The sequence below is a fragment of the Protomyctophum bolini genome (genome assembly GCF_963924005.1).
Source record: "Protomyctophum bolini genome assembly, chromosome: 22".
Taxonomy (NCBI): Eukaryota; Metazoa; Chordata; class Actinopteri; order Myctophiformes; family Myctophidae; genus Protomyctophum; species Protomyctophum bolini.
In genome coordinates this window covers 21,899,318-21,914,872 of record NC_137883.1, presented here as the reverse complement: position 1 = coordinate 21,914,872, position 15,555 = coordinate 21,899,318, and the positions used below count along the sequence as shown (strand labels likewise).

The 15,555-nt window shown below is 43.3% G+C and overlaps 1 protein-coding gene across 2 annotated transcripts in view; it reads left to right on the top strand.

Moving 5' to 3' along the window:
- The window catches only part of LOC308336847 (tetratricopeptide repeat protein 28-like), a 50,732-nt gene that overhangs the window by 21,391 nt on the left and 13,786 nt on the right, over positions 1-15,555 (top strand). For both annotated transcript variants that reach the window (XM_080794427.1, XM_080794428.1), the window contains 13 exons: positions 283-436; positions 1,945-2,116; positions 3,682-3,850; positions 4,845-5,005; positions 7,601-7,811; positions 8,175-8,298; positions 8,949-9,102; positions 9,875-10,067; positions 10,550-10,630; positions 12,267-12,519; positions 13,358-13,467; positions 14,098-14,227; positions 14,788-15,015. In XM_080794427.1, the coding sequence (XP_080650553.1) occupies positions 283-436; positions 1,945-2,116; positions 3,682-3,850; positions 4,845-5,005; positions 7,601-7,811; positions 8,175-8,298; positions 8,949-9,102; positions 9,875-10,067; positions 10,550-10,630; positions 12,267-12,519; positions 13,358-13,467; positions 14,098-14,227; positions 14,788-15,015 (2,140 nt within the window). The remainder of the gene's footprint in view (positions 1-282; positions 437-1,944; positions 2,117-3,681; positions 3,851-4,844; positions 5,006-7,600; positions 7,812-8,174; positions 8,299-8,948; positions 9,103-9,874; positions 10,068-10,549; positions 10,631-12,266; positions 12,520-13,357; positions 13,468-14,097; positions 14,228-14,787; positions 15,016-15,555) is intronic.

The window sequence follows — 15,555 nt, the reverse complement described above, 5'->3', positions numbered from 1 at the left end:
CCGAGCACTGTAGAATTACTGCTCACTGCTCCTAGTAGTTAGATAGGTAAATAGGTAAATGCATGAGACAAATTCCATGTATGTGCAAATATACTGTACAGTGACAAAAAAAACACCCCAAGGAGTGGGGGCTATTCTATCTGCAATGTTTCTATATGGTATATAAGTGTATATGAGTGTTTTAAGAAATGATTTAAAGCCCAGAATGTGCTCCATACACTCGGCCTAGATCCATGCACGTTCACATTTCCCTTCTTATTTCTATTTCTTCATGGCGTGCAGGTGAATGACCGTCCGTCGCAGGCCTCTACGCATGGGAACCTGGCTGTGGCTTATCAGGCCCTGGGCGCTCAGGACCAGGCTCTCCAGCACTACCACCACCACCTAACCATCGCACGCGAACTCTGTGACGTCCAGAGTGAAGCCAGAGCCCTGGGTGAGACAAGAAAAGAGACGCGCCTGTATTAAATTGAAACACTTGTGTTTTGTCGAAAGATGGAGGTGTAAATTAAAGCACTAAGTGGCTGTGATTAACAGTGATTTTAGAACAGCCAAGACAAGTGTTTGGCATTATGCTGTGTTGTGACAAAGCTACGGTCTATCATTCATTTTCAATGGAAGCCAGCGACATGAAGATACAAAGCTACAGGCTACCATTCGTTTTCAATGGAAGCCAGCGACATGAAGATACAACGCCCAACCTTTGTTGCTGATACAACATCTACAAAGCTACAATTCAAGTTGAGCTGCCTTGTGTTGTTTAACCATTTCCACTCACCAGAGTCGCTACACAGTTCCTGCTTGTAATGCGAAAAAAATGATTTCCGTCTGCTAGTTCCATAAGTCTTTTTAACCCCAGCCACATGAATTCCTTTTATATTTTTCTCGCTTGTCGGACACACAAGATGACGTTCTACGAGTTGTCGATGTCGATCAACACTTCAACGTCGACGCAGCGACATATATGCTATCATCGCTGTCTCTTATCTCTATTTTCTAACTTCAAATCAACGCCCATACTTGATCGTACTATCACTACAGCATAACACAAAGGCATCAAAGGTAGCAGGTCTGCAATCTTGAAATGTGGCGCCAAACGACACGTTTTGAGCTTGTAGATCTGCTACTTTTCCCACTCTTGAATTGGAATTTGGAATGCTGAAAAGTAACAGTTTTGGCCATAACAAAGTTTCCAAACGACAGACTTTGTATCTTCGCCTCGATTGTAGCTACCAGTGTGAACTAGCCCCATATGGTACCTCAGTCCCTACGCTCATACTGTAGCTCCGAGATGAGGTCCCAGAAGTTGCACCCGCTGAGGCAGCGTTAGCGCCTCCCCTGGTTGAATGTCGAGTGAAGTCGGCTGCAACTTCCTTGCAAAAAAATGCTAAATAACTTAGAGATTTAAATGCTTGTTTCAATCCGTAACTTGGATTTTCTTGTCCGTTAATAAAGTAAAAGTAGAGACTACATTTTGTCAACAAACAAAAACTAGACTAGGGGAGGGACTAGTGGAGAAAAGATCCAGAAGTACTAAAACATGTTATGCTTGGTTGCTTGGTCTCAGTGCGACACGTTGTGAGCTTGTAGATCTGCTATTTTCAGTGTGCAACCAAGTGTAAAGTCGTTAAAAAGCATTACGACGCCATCAAGGCCTGCCAAAATAGATTTTAGTCAACAAAATCAAATGTAGATTTAGTCGACTTAAACTAGACTAACATGAAAACATTTCAGATGACTAAAATATGACTTAAACTAAATCAAATGTTACTCAAAAAAGTTGCTGTCAAAATCAACACTAATTGCAACTGAAAACCACTTTAGCTGTTCTAAGATTGCATATTGCTTTTACGAAACGGTTTCCAAATAATATTGGCGACATGGATGTTCAGCATGTGCACCACTGACGCCACTGTCCTTCTCCTTCCCGTCTCGGCCTACCAGGGAACCTGGGTAACTTCCACAGCTGGAGAGCAGAGTACTCTCAGGCCCTGCCCTTCTACCAGCAGTACCTGGCCCTGTCCGCAGGCCTGCAGGACATGGAGGGAGAGAGCAAGGTCTGCCACAACCTGGCCTACGCCCACTACTGCCTGGGCCAGTACAAAGACGCTGTCAGGTGGGACATATCATAGTGGTGGATTATGATAATACAATTTATTTCACGGCTTGGTTGAATGCTTGATTCTGACTGGTCGATTGCTGAATTCAGCAGTGTGTTATTTCTTGATAACATACCGCTCCGCTCTATAACAGACCGCTGCCTAATCAAAGGCTCAGAACACCTGGCTGTGCTGCTTGGATTTCATGCTGTTTCCACACACACACACACACACACACACACACACACACACCCACACACAATGTAATTTACAACTAAACGTTGCTCTCAAGAATGTATGTGAAAACATATGAAGTGAGAAATAGACGTTGCAGTACCCGAAAATGTACTGTACACTAACTTCCTTGTTTTCCAAGGAGAGTCTGCCTCTGCTGGGCCAACTTGGAATACCTTCATTACCATAAGAAAGGAAATACTTTATTTAGTTGTAACTTTTGGGTCAATTTATTAATTTATGTATTAAGTAGCCGTGTGAGAAGTGGGATAATGATTATGCCAGCTCCGCTCCACGTCGGTGGCTATAATACTGTCCAACAATTAGATAGGGAGGGGGTGCAAAGGCAGTTTCTGCTGTCAAAATATGACTGATGAAAAACGTGAAAAACACTTAATACTGTCCAATCGTTCGATAGGGAGGGGGGTGAAATTATGACGGGCACTATCTGCTGTCAAAATATGACCCCCCAGTCAAAACACCTATGTGTTTTAAATAGACCTGCATGCTTTCTAAGGTGTGATTTGGGGCCCTAAAGATGAATACAATCAATATTAACATCTTAATACTGTCCAATACTATACAATCTGTATGGTTGAGTATGTTAATACTGTACAATATCATATATAGTGGGTGGGTCTTTCAATACCTTCATGATGCTCAGTCACATCATAGAAGGTAGATTTGTATCCCTGCCCACATCCCTGTTTTTTGGGTGAATTTTACCCGCGTTTAGTGATAGAGAAAAGTCCCATACACCCACAATGTTTTTTTTGTTTTTTTCCCCACTGGATCATTCCCAGGAATGGGTGGACAAAAGGAGAAGTTGCCAGCTCCATTATTATTGTTTTATTTTTTTAAATATTTTTTTAAATAATGCCCCCCTATGATAGAGCCCCCCATGAAATCTTTTTTTTTAACAGTGATGATGTAATATTAAAGATGAGTACCTCAAGTTACCAGGTCTTGCTGTAGCCTACTTCAATATATTTTGATGAGACATATTTGTTATGGAATATATTACATTTAGTTTAATTTACCCGAGTTTAGTGATGGATTGACAATAGCGTTGTACATTAATTCAATATAATTTATATAGCCTACATACAAGTTATTACATGGCTTGGTTGAATGCTTTATTCTGATTGGTCAATCGCTGAATTCAGCTGTGAGTTATTTCTTGATAATGACCGCTCCCTAATCAAACCCTCTGAGCACCAGCTGCGCCCCACTTGATTTACTGCTGTTTCCAACATGACAGCCATGTAAACACACACACGTAGTAAAAATCATGTGGTAACATAAGTGTATAGATTAAGATACGGTATGCCTTTTATTTATTGTCCAGGTACTATGAACAGGACCTAGCCTTGGCTAAGGACCTCCAAGACAAGCTGTCCCAGGCCAAAGCCTACTGTAACCTGGGTCTGGCCTACAAAGCCCTGAAGGACTACGGCAAGGCGGAGGAGTGCCAGAGATATCTGCTGTCACTGGCCCAGGCTCTGGATAACAAACAGGTTTGATTGATTGATGGATTTCTTTATTAACAGTTTGCAGAATTACAGTACATTTCAAGTACAACTCGATACAAAAAAAACATATACAGTGATGGGGAAAAGGGGTGGGTGGGGGATTCAGATTTTACGGGGGCCAGTTTCGAATTGTAGGTGCCCTTTGAGAGCTGTTTTGACAGGTCTACGACAGGTCTACGTTCCACATTTTGGTGGCATAGGAGCAAAATATATTTTGTCCCTTGTTTGTGCCGAATCTGGGTTGCACATGGTTTGTTGAACTCCCTCTGGTGTTGCGTGTGTGTGGGTTGACATTAAGGAAGTATTTAGACAGGTACATGGGTATCTTGGAGGTGTAGTGATTCTTGTGGACCAGACCCATTGCATGATGCTGTACTCTGTCGCCAACTCTAAGCCATTCCAGCCCATTCCAGCCTGTCAAAGTGGGCCACAAGGTCACTACCACTGATATCCACTGTCTGTCACTGGTCCAGTAGGCCCTGGATAACAAACACATTTTATAAGTGTTATATAAGTGACTTGAAGAAGAGAGTCACTTGGGGTCCAGCCACTAGATGACAAATGACTCTTCGAGAGGGACTTAAAATAACAGGTCACTACCACTAATACTCACTGTCACTGGCCCAGGCCTTGGATAACAATCACTCATACTCACTGTACTTCCCTCCTTAATGCTCTCCTTCATCATACTACAGCGTCAAACAAAAGCATCAATAGTAGCAGATCTACAAACTCAAAATGCAAGCAACACATTTTGAGCTTGTCGATCTGCTATTTGTTGCTACTTTAGAATTGTCTGTGTTTTGGGGGGTTGACAACTTGACATTGATGTCAAGATTGCTGTTTATTTTATCGACTAAATATATATTTTTATTACCTGAAGAATACAATAATTCTTTACTTCTCCCAATAGGGACTACACAAAGTGGTTTTTAATGCTTGTGTGTGTGTGTGTGTGTGTGTGTGTGTGTGTTGCCAGGCAGTGTTCAGGGCCTTGGGGAACCTCGGGGATGTGTGTGTGTGTCGGGGTGACCTGCCCGGAGCTCTGAGGTACTACCACCAGCAGCTGACCCTGGCCCAGAAGGTCAAAGTTCAGAAGATGGAGGCTGACGCGTACTCAGCGCTTGGATCAGCTCATAGGTAACTGTTTTTCTTTTTGCTAAAGGTAATTAACTTGTACAATGTTGAGGTGGGCCTACTTTATAGAATATTACATTTTTCATACTTTAGGGCTACTTCTACTTCCTTTCACCGCAAAGGCAAATATTGTACCTTTAACAATAGTTTGTTATAATTTGACGATTGCAAAACATGCATTATTATGCTAAGCTACCCGGCAGCACAAATTCATTGAAGTCAGTCTCACCTTTACCAGCTGAGCTGACCAGAACACCGTTTAGAACCAGTGGTTCTCAAATGTTTTAATTTCAACGGCCAGAGTTACTGAGCTGTAAGGTTCTAACTAAGTTAGACCCTTGCCCTTAGGGTAAGCGTCTAACTTTAAATACGGTAATGTTGCTCGGGAAGACCCCCTCAAGAGCCCCTGAGGCCAGGGTCCGCAGAACTTTAAGAACCACACTGAGTATCTAACTTTATTCTATTTAACATTTACATTGTAAGGCTATGGCGTGATGCACTTAGTATTTTCACTCGAAACAGCATCATTCTACAGTACTTGTATTGTTTGGTGTGGATGGAGGGGTGGATATACAAATTAAATAGGCCTACATTTGTTTTAATGTCTGGCAGCCTTTCACAGCCCATCCCTTACGGAATTATTCAGACACAAAGATCATAGTATTTCCAGTGCCAACATGCTGACACCACCAAGGCTTTATTAAAACAGAACAAATAAAACAACTTTAAAACTCACAAGTTAAAAGACAGAAGTTAAGACAGTAGACATGAAACATGAAAGCACGTAAGACCATCTGTAAAAGCAGGTAATCTGGCAAGATACCTACAGTATAACAAATAAGGTGTCTTTTCTTTTATCGTATACACACACCAAGTCAATTTGGGAGACGTAGAGGCGTGAGGGTCAGAGGCTTGCGGTCAGATTGCGTGCACAGGTATGGATGCAGACTCTCACCAAAGCCAAAGAATGTGTAGATGTGATAGTTTGCATCGACATCATAAAAGGAGACCTGTCCCATGTCGTGGTCTACATAGACCCCCACCGCCTGTGGTTTCTCCTTCACAAACAGGTTGCATGCAGAATCTACTGAGCCATATGCTCGATATTGGCCGGCATCACGCACCATGACCCAGCATCCATTCCTAACGGATAGGCCGACTGCATTCTTTCTGTTAACGGACAGTCTCGCCACTCCTACAGCCCAGCTATTCTTCCCCTTTACCTGTAGTTTTACCATAGTAAAACTTCCCTGAAGTTCCCTTCCTTTGACAACACTGCGTGATATTTAAATCTCTTAGTATCAGGGACATTCTGAGGAGTTGCCCCAAGCATCACTGCTTTTCCATCTGGGGACACTATTCGAACCCACAACCTCCATGGTGGAGCTTAGGGAGGGACTACTGCCCTAACCTCACAAACACAATGCCTAACTAACCTTCTGCTAAAGTAAAATGATAATGTGAAATGGGACGGTCTGCATAATACCAATCAACTTTTGGTACATTGATATCACATACTAATACTTACTGTATGTACTTTTACTTGTAACAAGAGTATTTCTTATCTACAGTTTAATTATGAGGGTACTTTTTCCCCCATCACTAGACCAGGGTCCCACAGAGCTAATATTTCTATTGGCACCCTTTTTTGAAAATAGCAGAACTACAAGCTCGCAACACAATGTCATGTGAGTTTTGCAGAACATTTGTCCCAGAAGAGAAAAAACACTGGGCTTGAAGTACGGTCAATCAAACATGTTAGCACTGTAGCACACAATGAACAAGTGAAGAATTTTACATTTGATTAAATTAATAATACCTTTTCTTATCTCGAACTGTGGGGCAAAACTTCTAAACTAAATTCAGGGTTCAGGCAGGGTGGCTGTTGTCATTTTACCTGTGGAAAGTTTTCTGACTGAGCTTTTTGAAAAGTAAACACAACAAGTAATCACATTAATTGCGGGTGTGTGTCATACAATTAACCTTCAGCTTACCTGTCTATACTAATAAGTAGCTGTGAAGCACTCTAGGGTGAAGTTAGCCAGAATGACCACAAGATGTCAATGTTGTTCAATATTCTGGGATGTACTCTGGCTGATCTGTCATTTTGTCATAGCCTACATTTTTTTGTTCCCACTTTCTGTCAGAATGTGTTGCTGAGCGAGCCTTTTTCCAGAATTATTGTAGTTGATCTGAAGCACTTTATAAAACACTACATATCTTGTACAAGGCTTGTTTTATGTTCAGTTGATTTTCACATGTGTCAAGCCTGACCCAGGTTTTGTTAGGCAATGTTAGGCACTGTGTGATGCGACGCATTGTGAGCTTGTAGATCTGCTATTTTCAATAAAAGAAATTATACATTTGAAAACTTGCAATGGGACATTCTGCATAATGAGTATTTTTACTTTTGGCACTTCAAGTATATTTTGACGCTAACACTTGTACTTTCACTCAAGTACATTTGGCATTCCGGAAACTTTTACTAACTGGAGCATTTTTCACAATTTTTCACCATTCACCATATTGATACTTTTTTACTCAAGCAAAACATTCGAGTATACTTTAATTTTTTTCCCCCACCCACAATTTTCGCAGACACCTGCGACAGCTGGACTCGGCGCTGTCCTTCCACAGCCAGGAGCTGACCCTGCGCAGGGACCTTGGCGACCGGGCGGGGGAGTGCCGCGCCCTGGGCCACCTGGCCGCCGTGCACATGGCCCTGGGAGACTACGTCACCACGCTGCAGTGCTACCAGACACAGCTGGCCCTGGCCGTGGGGCTCCGGGACACCCGGCTGGAGGCGCAGGTCAGTGGGGGCCAAAGTAACTAAGTACAGTACATTTACTTATTTTGTGCTGGGGAATTTTTCATAATAAAGGTCCTAGAGTGCCAAGATGAGGCAGATTTCACTCTGGAAAAGCCCCGCCTTCCATTATCCCCCCTAAAACCGGGAGGTGAAATCTTCCATTACTACCTCGCGCTAATTAGTCTGAATCTCTCTTTAGAAGCGTGAGATGCATGATCAAGTCAGAAATGTGTACTTATACTCAAGTACATTTTGAACTCCGGACTTTTATTTGTAACGGAGTATTTCTACATTGCTGTATTGATACTTTTACTTAAGTACACATAACTTACAGTAGGAGTACTTTTTCTACCACTGGTGCAGGTGCACGGGAACATGGGCATCACGCGGATGAACACGGGCGTGTTCGAGGAGGCCATCGGCCACCTGGAGCAGCAGCTGGCCACGCTGCAACAGCTCAGCGGCTCTGAGAGCATGCTGGACAGAGGTACCGTGTGTGTGCACCGCCCTTCTTCTTTTGGTGTGGCGCCCGGGTGGCGCCTACACCCAGGGTTGATTTTGAATGAGCAATTTTATATTTTAGTTTTGGTCATAATCTTTTGAATAGTTTTCATTTATCTTTAGTCACATTTTAGTTACCTGGAATGTTTTAGTGTTAGTCTAGTCTTGGTCGACTAAATGTCATAAGATTTTAGTTTATTTAATCAACAGTTGAGTACACTAAAATGTATTTTGGCAGGCCTTGACGCTGTCATAATGACTGATTTTACACTTGCTGAAAATAGCCGATTTTCAGCATGCAACCAAGTGTAAAATGACTTATTATATTGGATCTCTTGTCCACTAGTGACTAGTCCCTTCCTAACATCGGGACAACCCTACCTCTCGCCCAACACTCCCTGCTGACAGGTGTCGGCCCAGCCTGTAGGATTACGTGCAGTGACAATTATTACTCTCCCCCGCTCGGCTTCTCCCCCGAATCAATTAATTGGGTTTGTGTACACGCCTGACAACGGTGGATTCGAACCCACAACCTCCGCGGTGGAGCGCAGGGAGGGACTGCTGCCCTAACCTCACAAACACAATGCCTAACTCTAACTGCTAAAGTAAAATGATAATGTGTTTCTGTGATTGCAGGCAGAGCCTACGGGAACCTGGCAGAGTGCTATGAAGCTCTGATAGACTATGAGGAGGCCATCCAGTACTATGAGAAATACCTGACGGTCGCCCAGAGTCTCAACCACCTCCAGGACCAGGAGAAGGCCTACAGAGGACTGGGGAACGCACACAGGTAATCACCAAGGAAGTCACGTTTCGATCATCACCTCCCTGAACTCCCCGTTCTGGCCATGTCATAATAGGGGAACATTCAAGCTAAACAATCTGCAAACATGACCAATCTGCACTCTCACAGATCGGCTTAATTTCAGCAATAAATCTCTAATATTTGCCTTAGCAAAATACTTGAATCCCAAGTATCAGCACCAAGTAAATCCATTTCTTGACCTACAGATGATTTTAAACCCAATGCAGCCAGGGTTCAGAACATGTCACATGCTGTCACAGGATGCCTTTCTGTCTTAGATCACAACGCATGTGACCTTGTAGATATACTATTTTAACACCTGCAACCAAGTATAAATAGGGTTTAAATGAGTGGTTCACCTCCCCAAAAAACGTATTTTCATATAAATTGCACACCCCATGAAGCAATGAATTCATTGAGAGTTTTGTGATCATGATTTGAAACATTTCTTCCTCAGCCTAGTGGGAATGTGCATGTGCTGTTTCACCGCAAACGGACGCTGCGTTCATGAGTTGTGGCATTTTGTTAAATGGGCCAGTCATGCAAACTGTCAATCTAAAGTTATTCAGGATGGAATATGAAAAATCAAGCAGATCCGTGTTGATCACATGACTACACATGACTAAGAAATAGCAGATCTACAAGTGCCGCGCTATGAGCTTGTTAAAAAAAAAGTGGTTAAAAACGAAGGCGACACAGATGCGTTCCCGACCCCGTCATTCTCTGCATTGCGTGCGCTGTGTGTCTCGCTCTCCAGGGCCCTAGGCAGTCTCCAGCAGGCTCTGGTGTGTTTCGAGAGGCAGCTGGTGGTGGCTCATGAGCTGGGCGGGGAAGGGGGAGGCAAGGCCCAGGCGTACGGGGAGCTGGGCACCCTGCACAGCCAGCTGGGGAACTATGAGCAGGCTCTCTCCTGCCTGGAGCACCAGCTCAACATTGCACACACTGCAGGGGTAAGGGTTCAGATGTTCACTTTCAATTGATTTTCTTTTTGGCCATACAGTATGTTTTTCTGAGTACCGCCTTTGCATTCTCAATAAGTTTGTGGCAGGGGAGAACCGGGTACGATGATCACTTTCTATACAATTTAAATGTCCATGTCCAGAAACTAATAAAATAATTTGCTCTAATAAATTGTTAATACATCTGCTTTATTGTTTGCTATGATATCCTTAAAAACGAAATATGCCAGTATGGATGTCTGGCTTTAGCAACATGGATTGACACACACAGTGAAGACAGTAGAGAGCATCAGGGAAACATGTTCTCTTATATAAAACAATGACTACACAGCTGATGAATACTGGGTAACAGTACAAAAACAAAAATAAACTTTAGCCTATTTCCATGCCTGAACCTTGGTCCATATGGATGTGACATTAGCATGCAGAAATGGAATGTAGCAGAGAATATCACCTGTTTGTTTTGCCCTCAGGATAAATCACTAGAAGGGGAAGCCAGCAGTGCACTGGGAGGAGTGTACCAGCTCATAGGAGACAATGACACAGCACTGCAGGTTAGTGTACCATCATATGAGACAATGACACAGCACTACAGGTTAGTGTACCATATCCATATGAGACAATGACACAGCACTACAGGTTAGTGTACCATCATATGAGACAATGACACAGCACTACAGGTTAGTGTACCAGCTCATAGGAGACAATGACACAGCACTGCAGGTTAGTGTACCATCATATGAGACAATGACACAGCACTACAGGTTAGTGTACCATATCCATATGAGACAATGACACAGCACTACAGGTTAGTGTACCATCATATGAGACAATGACACAGCACTACAGGTTAGTGTACCATACATATGAGACAATGACACAGCACTACAGGTTAGTGTACCATACATATGAGACAATGACACAGCACTGCAGGTTAGTGTACCATCATATGAGACAATGACACAGCACTACAGGTTAGTGTACTATACATAGGAGACAATGACACAGCACTACAGGTTAGTGTACCATATCCATATGAGACAATGACACAGCACTACAGGTTAGTGTACCATATCCATATGAGACAATGACACAGCACTACAGGTTAGTGTACCATATCCATATGAGACAATGACACAGCACTACAGGTTAGTGTACCATATCCATATGAGACAATGACACAGCACTACAGGCTAGTGTACCATACATGGGAGACAATGACACAGCACTACAGGCTAGTGTACCATACATAGGAGACAATGACACAGCAATACAGGCTAGTGTTAACCTGACGCTGCCAGATCCAAGAAGCTTGCTACACAAATTTATTTCACAGCTTATTGGGATCTGGGATCTCGGAAGCAAATTCGATGCAAGATACTTGGTAGATGATTGGATGGGACCGTCTGTCTATCACCGTGTGGGCGTGCAAACACAACCAATCATATTGACGTGTCTATATAGCTTCACATCCGGTTTCGCACATATCCCGCCCTTAGCTCACGCTGATTGGTTCGAACCACGGAGCGGTTCGGTGTTAGCTCAACTCCCTGAGAGATCCCAGATGGTTGCTGTGTTGGGGAACATGGTTACCCAATACCGCCCCCATCTGGCAGAGTCAGGTTAGGCTAGTGTACCATAGGAGACAATGACAAGTTTGACAACACTACAGGCTAGTGTACCATAGGAGACAATGACACAGCACTGCAGGTTAGTGTACCATATGAGATGCATGATTCTGATATGAACGTTCTAGGATAGACCCGCCTTACCATGTGTCTGACTGGCTCCTGGGCAGGCACAATTTTACTGGGTTAGGGTTAAGGTTAGGTTAAGGCATAGTTTTACTGAGGTTAGGTATAGTATAGACATAGTTTTACTGAAATTAGGTTTATGCTTACTTGCTTAGGTTTAGGCATAGTTGCAAAAATGAGAACTGTCAATCACAGTGACTATACTGGCCAATGACAGCTGGGCTTTCCTTTAACTGTGGTGGGATCCATAATAACGCAACAATGACACAACACAGTGACAGGAAATGGGGTTAGAGGGGAATGACACGCAGCAAAGGTCAGCCTACGTGCCCAGAAAGTTTATACAGTACGCCAGTCTTTCGGGGCCAATATCTGACTACGTGTGACTATATAATCTCATGGATTAAAGTGTTTAACTGACTTGTCTTCCTTCCAGTGGCACCAGAGGGCCTTGGACATCGCGGAGCAGACGGGCTGCGTGAGGAGCCAGGGCCGGGCGTACGGGGACCTGGGCCTGACCTACGAGGCTCTGGGGAACTTCGAGAGAGCCGTGGTGTTCCAGGAGCAGCACCTGAGCGTCGCCGCGCAGACCAACGACCTCAATGCCAAGACACTGGCCTACGGCAGCCTGGGGAGGACGCACCACGCACTGCAGAACTACACGCAGGCTGTCATGTACCTGCAGGAAGGTATAGGAGCACCTGTCTGAGTTGCAATGTTGATTTCGCCTACTAAATCTATTACTAGCCTTTTTCCACTGACGAAAACTAAATAAAAACTAAGCTACCGTATGACGACTAAAACTATGACTAAACATACTGACAATTTTGTCAAGAAAACGTCGTGGAGACTTCTTAAGCCTTGTTTATGCTTAGTTGTACCATTATGCCGTGCACCGAAAATAGCCGATCTACAACCTACAGACCTCTGTGGAACTGCGGTCAGCCAAGTATACTGTGTACTGTGTAGTGGTAACGAATGCAAGATTGGACGGCATGGTCCTGCTGGTAGTGTATGCGTTGATGGAATGAGCAGATATGACTTCTCAGAATGTATGTAATGTAATATGTAGCCTTAATGTGTAATGTTATCCAAGGCGCTTTACAATGATTTACAATGATACACCGATGGTGGAGGAAACCATGCAAGGCACCAACCTGCTCATTGGGAGCAATTAGGGGTCCAGTGTCTTGTTCAATTAGGGGTCCAGTGTCTTGTTCAATTAGGGGTCCAGTGTCTTGTTCAATTAGGGGTCCAGTGTCTTGTTCAATTAGGGGTCCAGTGTCTTGTTCAATTAGGGGTCCAGTCTCTTGTTCAATTAGGGGTCCAGTGTCTTGTTCAAAGACACTTCTACAGTAACTCTGGGGAACCTTCCGGTTCTCAAGTGACTCTTTTCCACTCCTTTCTAAAGCATGCTGTCAAAATAAAATATATAACAAGCTTTTGGCTCTAAGCTCCTCCTAAAGCCCAGTTTAGTATAGTTCAGTTCAGAGATTTGCCAGTGTTTTTCACCCCTTTTTCTCCTAGGTCTACATGTGGCAGAGCAGCTGGGTAGGAGGGAGGATGAAGCTAAGCTCCGCCACCACCTTGGACTGTCTCTGTGGTGCAGTGGCAATCTGGAGGAGGCACAGCACCAGGTGTGTTCCTGTCTCTGTCCACGTGTGTGTGTTGGAATTATTCTACTGTACTATTATCGTTGTTGTCGGGCAGAAACCTCTTATCTCCATATTTTAACTTTTTGTGGGGGGTTTTTTGTATGAATGCTTCAGCGTCACACAAAACATCCATAGTCGCAGATCTACAAGCTCAAAACACGACGTGAAGTGACACGTTTTGAGCTTTTAAATCTGCTACTTTTGCTATTTTTTTATTTGATTCCTGAAAAGGTAACGGTCTTGGACCTATGAAGTTAATTTTCACCCGACAGAGACGATATATATTGTCTGCATTAATTAATTTACAAGAAGTCTACACAATTAGAGAATGTGGAAGAATTTAATTGTTATTTTGATCTGCATGATTTGCATGTTGTCTCTCCTAATGTTACCAACATCAATACAGCATGGAATTGTGGACAAAATCGTATCCAATGATGACAAAAATATTCTTTAGTTTTGGGTCTGAGAGGCTAAATCTCATCAAATGGTGGTCCGTGGCTCAAATGCAGGATAATTAATGGGCCTTGATATGAAAAGGGTTAAAAACCACTGATCTAGCATATTATGGTGAGAGTGATCTGGTTAGTTTGTCTTTTTGACACGTTCCAGCTGTACAGAGCATCTGCCTTGTTCGAGACGATCCGTCATGAGACCCAACAGAACACAGACTATAGGCTCTCCCTGTTTGACCTGCAAACCAGCTCCTATCAAGCTCTCCAAAGGGTTCTTGTCAGCCTAGGTAAACATAATTTACAAATGTCGTGCCTGTTGTATCCACTTATTTTATTATGTTTTAATTCATTAAATGCATTCTATATGTACGGTATGTAAACTACCAGTGTATCACAGCTCACAAAATGAAAACAGCGTGTCCGGAATTCGCCTTTAAAGATGGAGTGCCACAATTATTTTTCCAGTTTTTCATGTGTATGAGGTGACAGCACTTCATTAGACTCCATGGAGTCGTTTGTGTGCATACTTTATCATACAACTACAGCTGTGGGTGCGGCTTCAGTTCAGGTGGATCACCACCCAACAGGCAAACCAGGCATACTTAATGAGCTGGTGGGTGTGTCCTGTCCACATAAAAACAACATTTTAACAAATACTGTACACTTTTTTGAAAAATGTCTTCCTCCTTGTATAACAATAAGACCTGATGATCATGTTTTAGGGTGGAAAAAATAATGGCACTCCATCTTTAAGTGGTTAAGGCATTCTCACTTTTTGGCTTTATCAAATATTTATTTTTGTCACTGAACTCACGCCACTTGTGTCTTTGACTCTCTGTCTCTGCAGGCCGCCATGACGAGGCGTTGGCCATAGCGGAGCGAGGCCGCACCCGGGCCTTCGCTGACCTCCTGGTGGAACGGCAGACGGGAGGTCAGCAGGCCATGACCTCTGACCCCTACGTCCCGGTCACCGTGGAGCACATGCTGGACACGGTGAACAGGGAGAAGGCTCTGGTTCTCTACTATTCTGTTGCCGGGGAGTTTCTGTACAGTTGGCTACTGGCTCCTGAGACAGGTACAGTATATATTTACAGTATACGGTATACGACTGTCATTGTACTGCATGCCCAAAACACACGCTTCCTATGGATGCCAAAGCCGGACATCTGCCCCGAATTTATACAAAGGAAGGTATATACATGCAGAGAGGAAATCTTCATTATACATCATTTGATTTGGGTGTTTTAATCCAATAACCACAACATATTTGGCCAGGTTTCATTTTCTCAAACTTTCTCTACCAGAAGAGCCAATTCTCACCTTTGAATCTGAATGAAAAAAGACACCCGCCCCCCCCCACCTCTCTGCTTTATAAAACTTTCAGTGGACATCTTCGTATCTCATCTCATCTCTCATCTCATATAAAGTGTTAAAGATGTAATCCAAATGTGGTTATTATTATTTAGTGGTGTCCCTAATATTTTGGCATTTGAAGTGGTCAACCTAGCAATAATGTACAGAACCATCTTCTATAAAATCCTAATGCTCTGGGATTATTTCATAATAGTAAAACATTTTAAAGCCTCAATCTGTGATTTCTCCTTTCACACGGTTT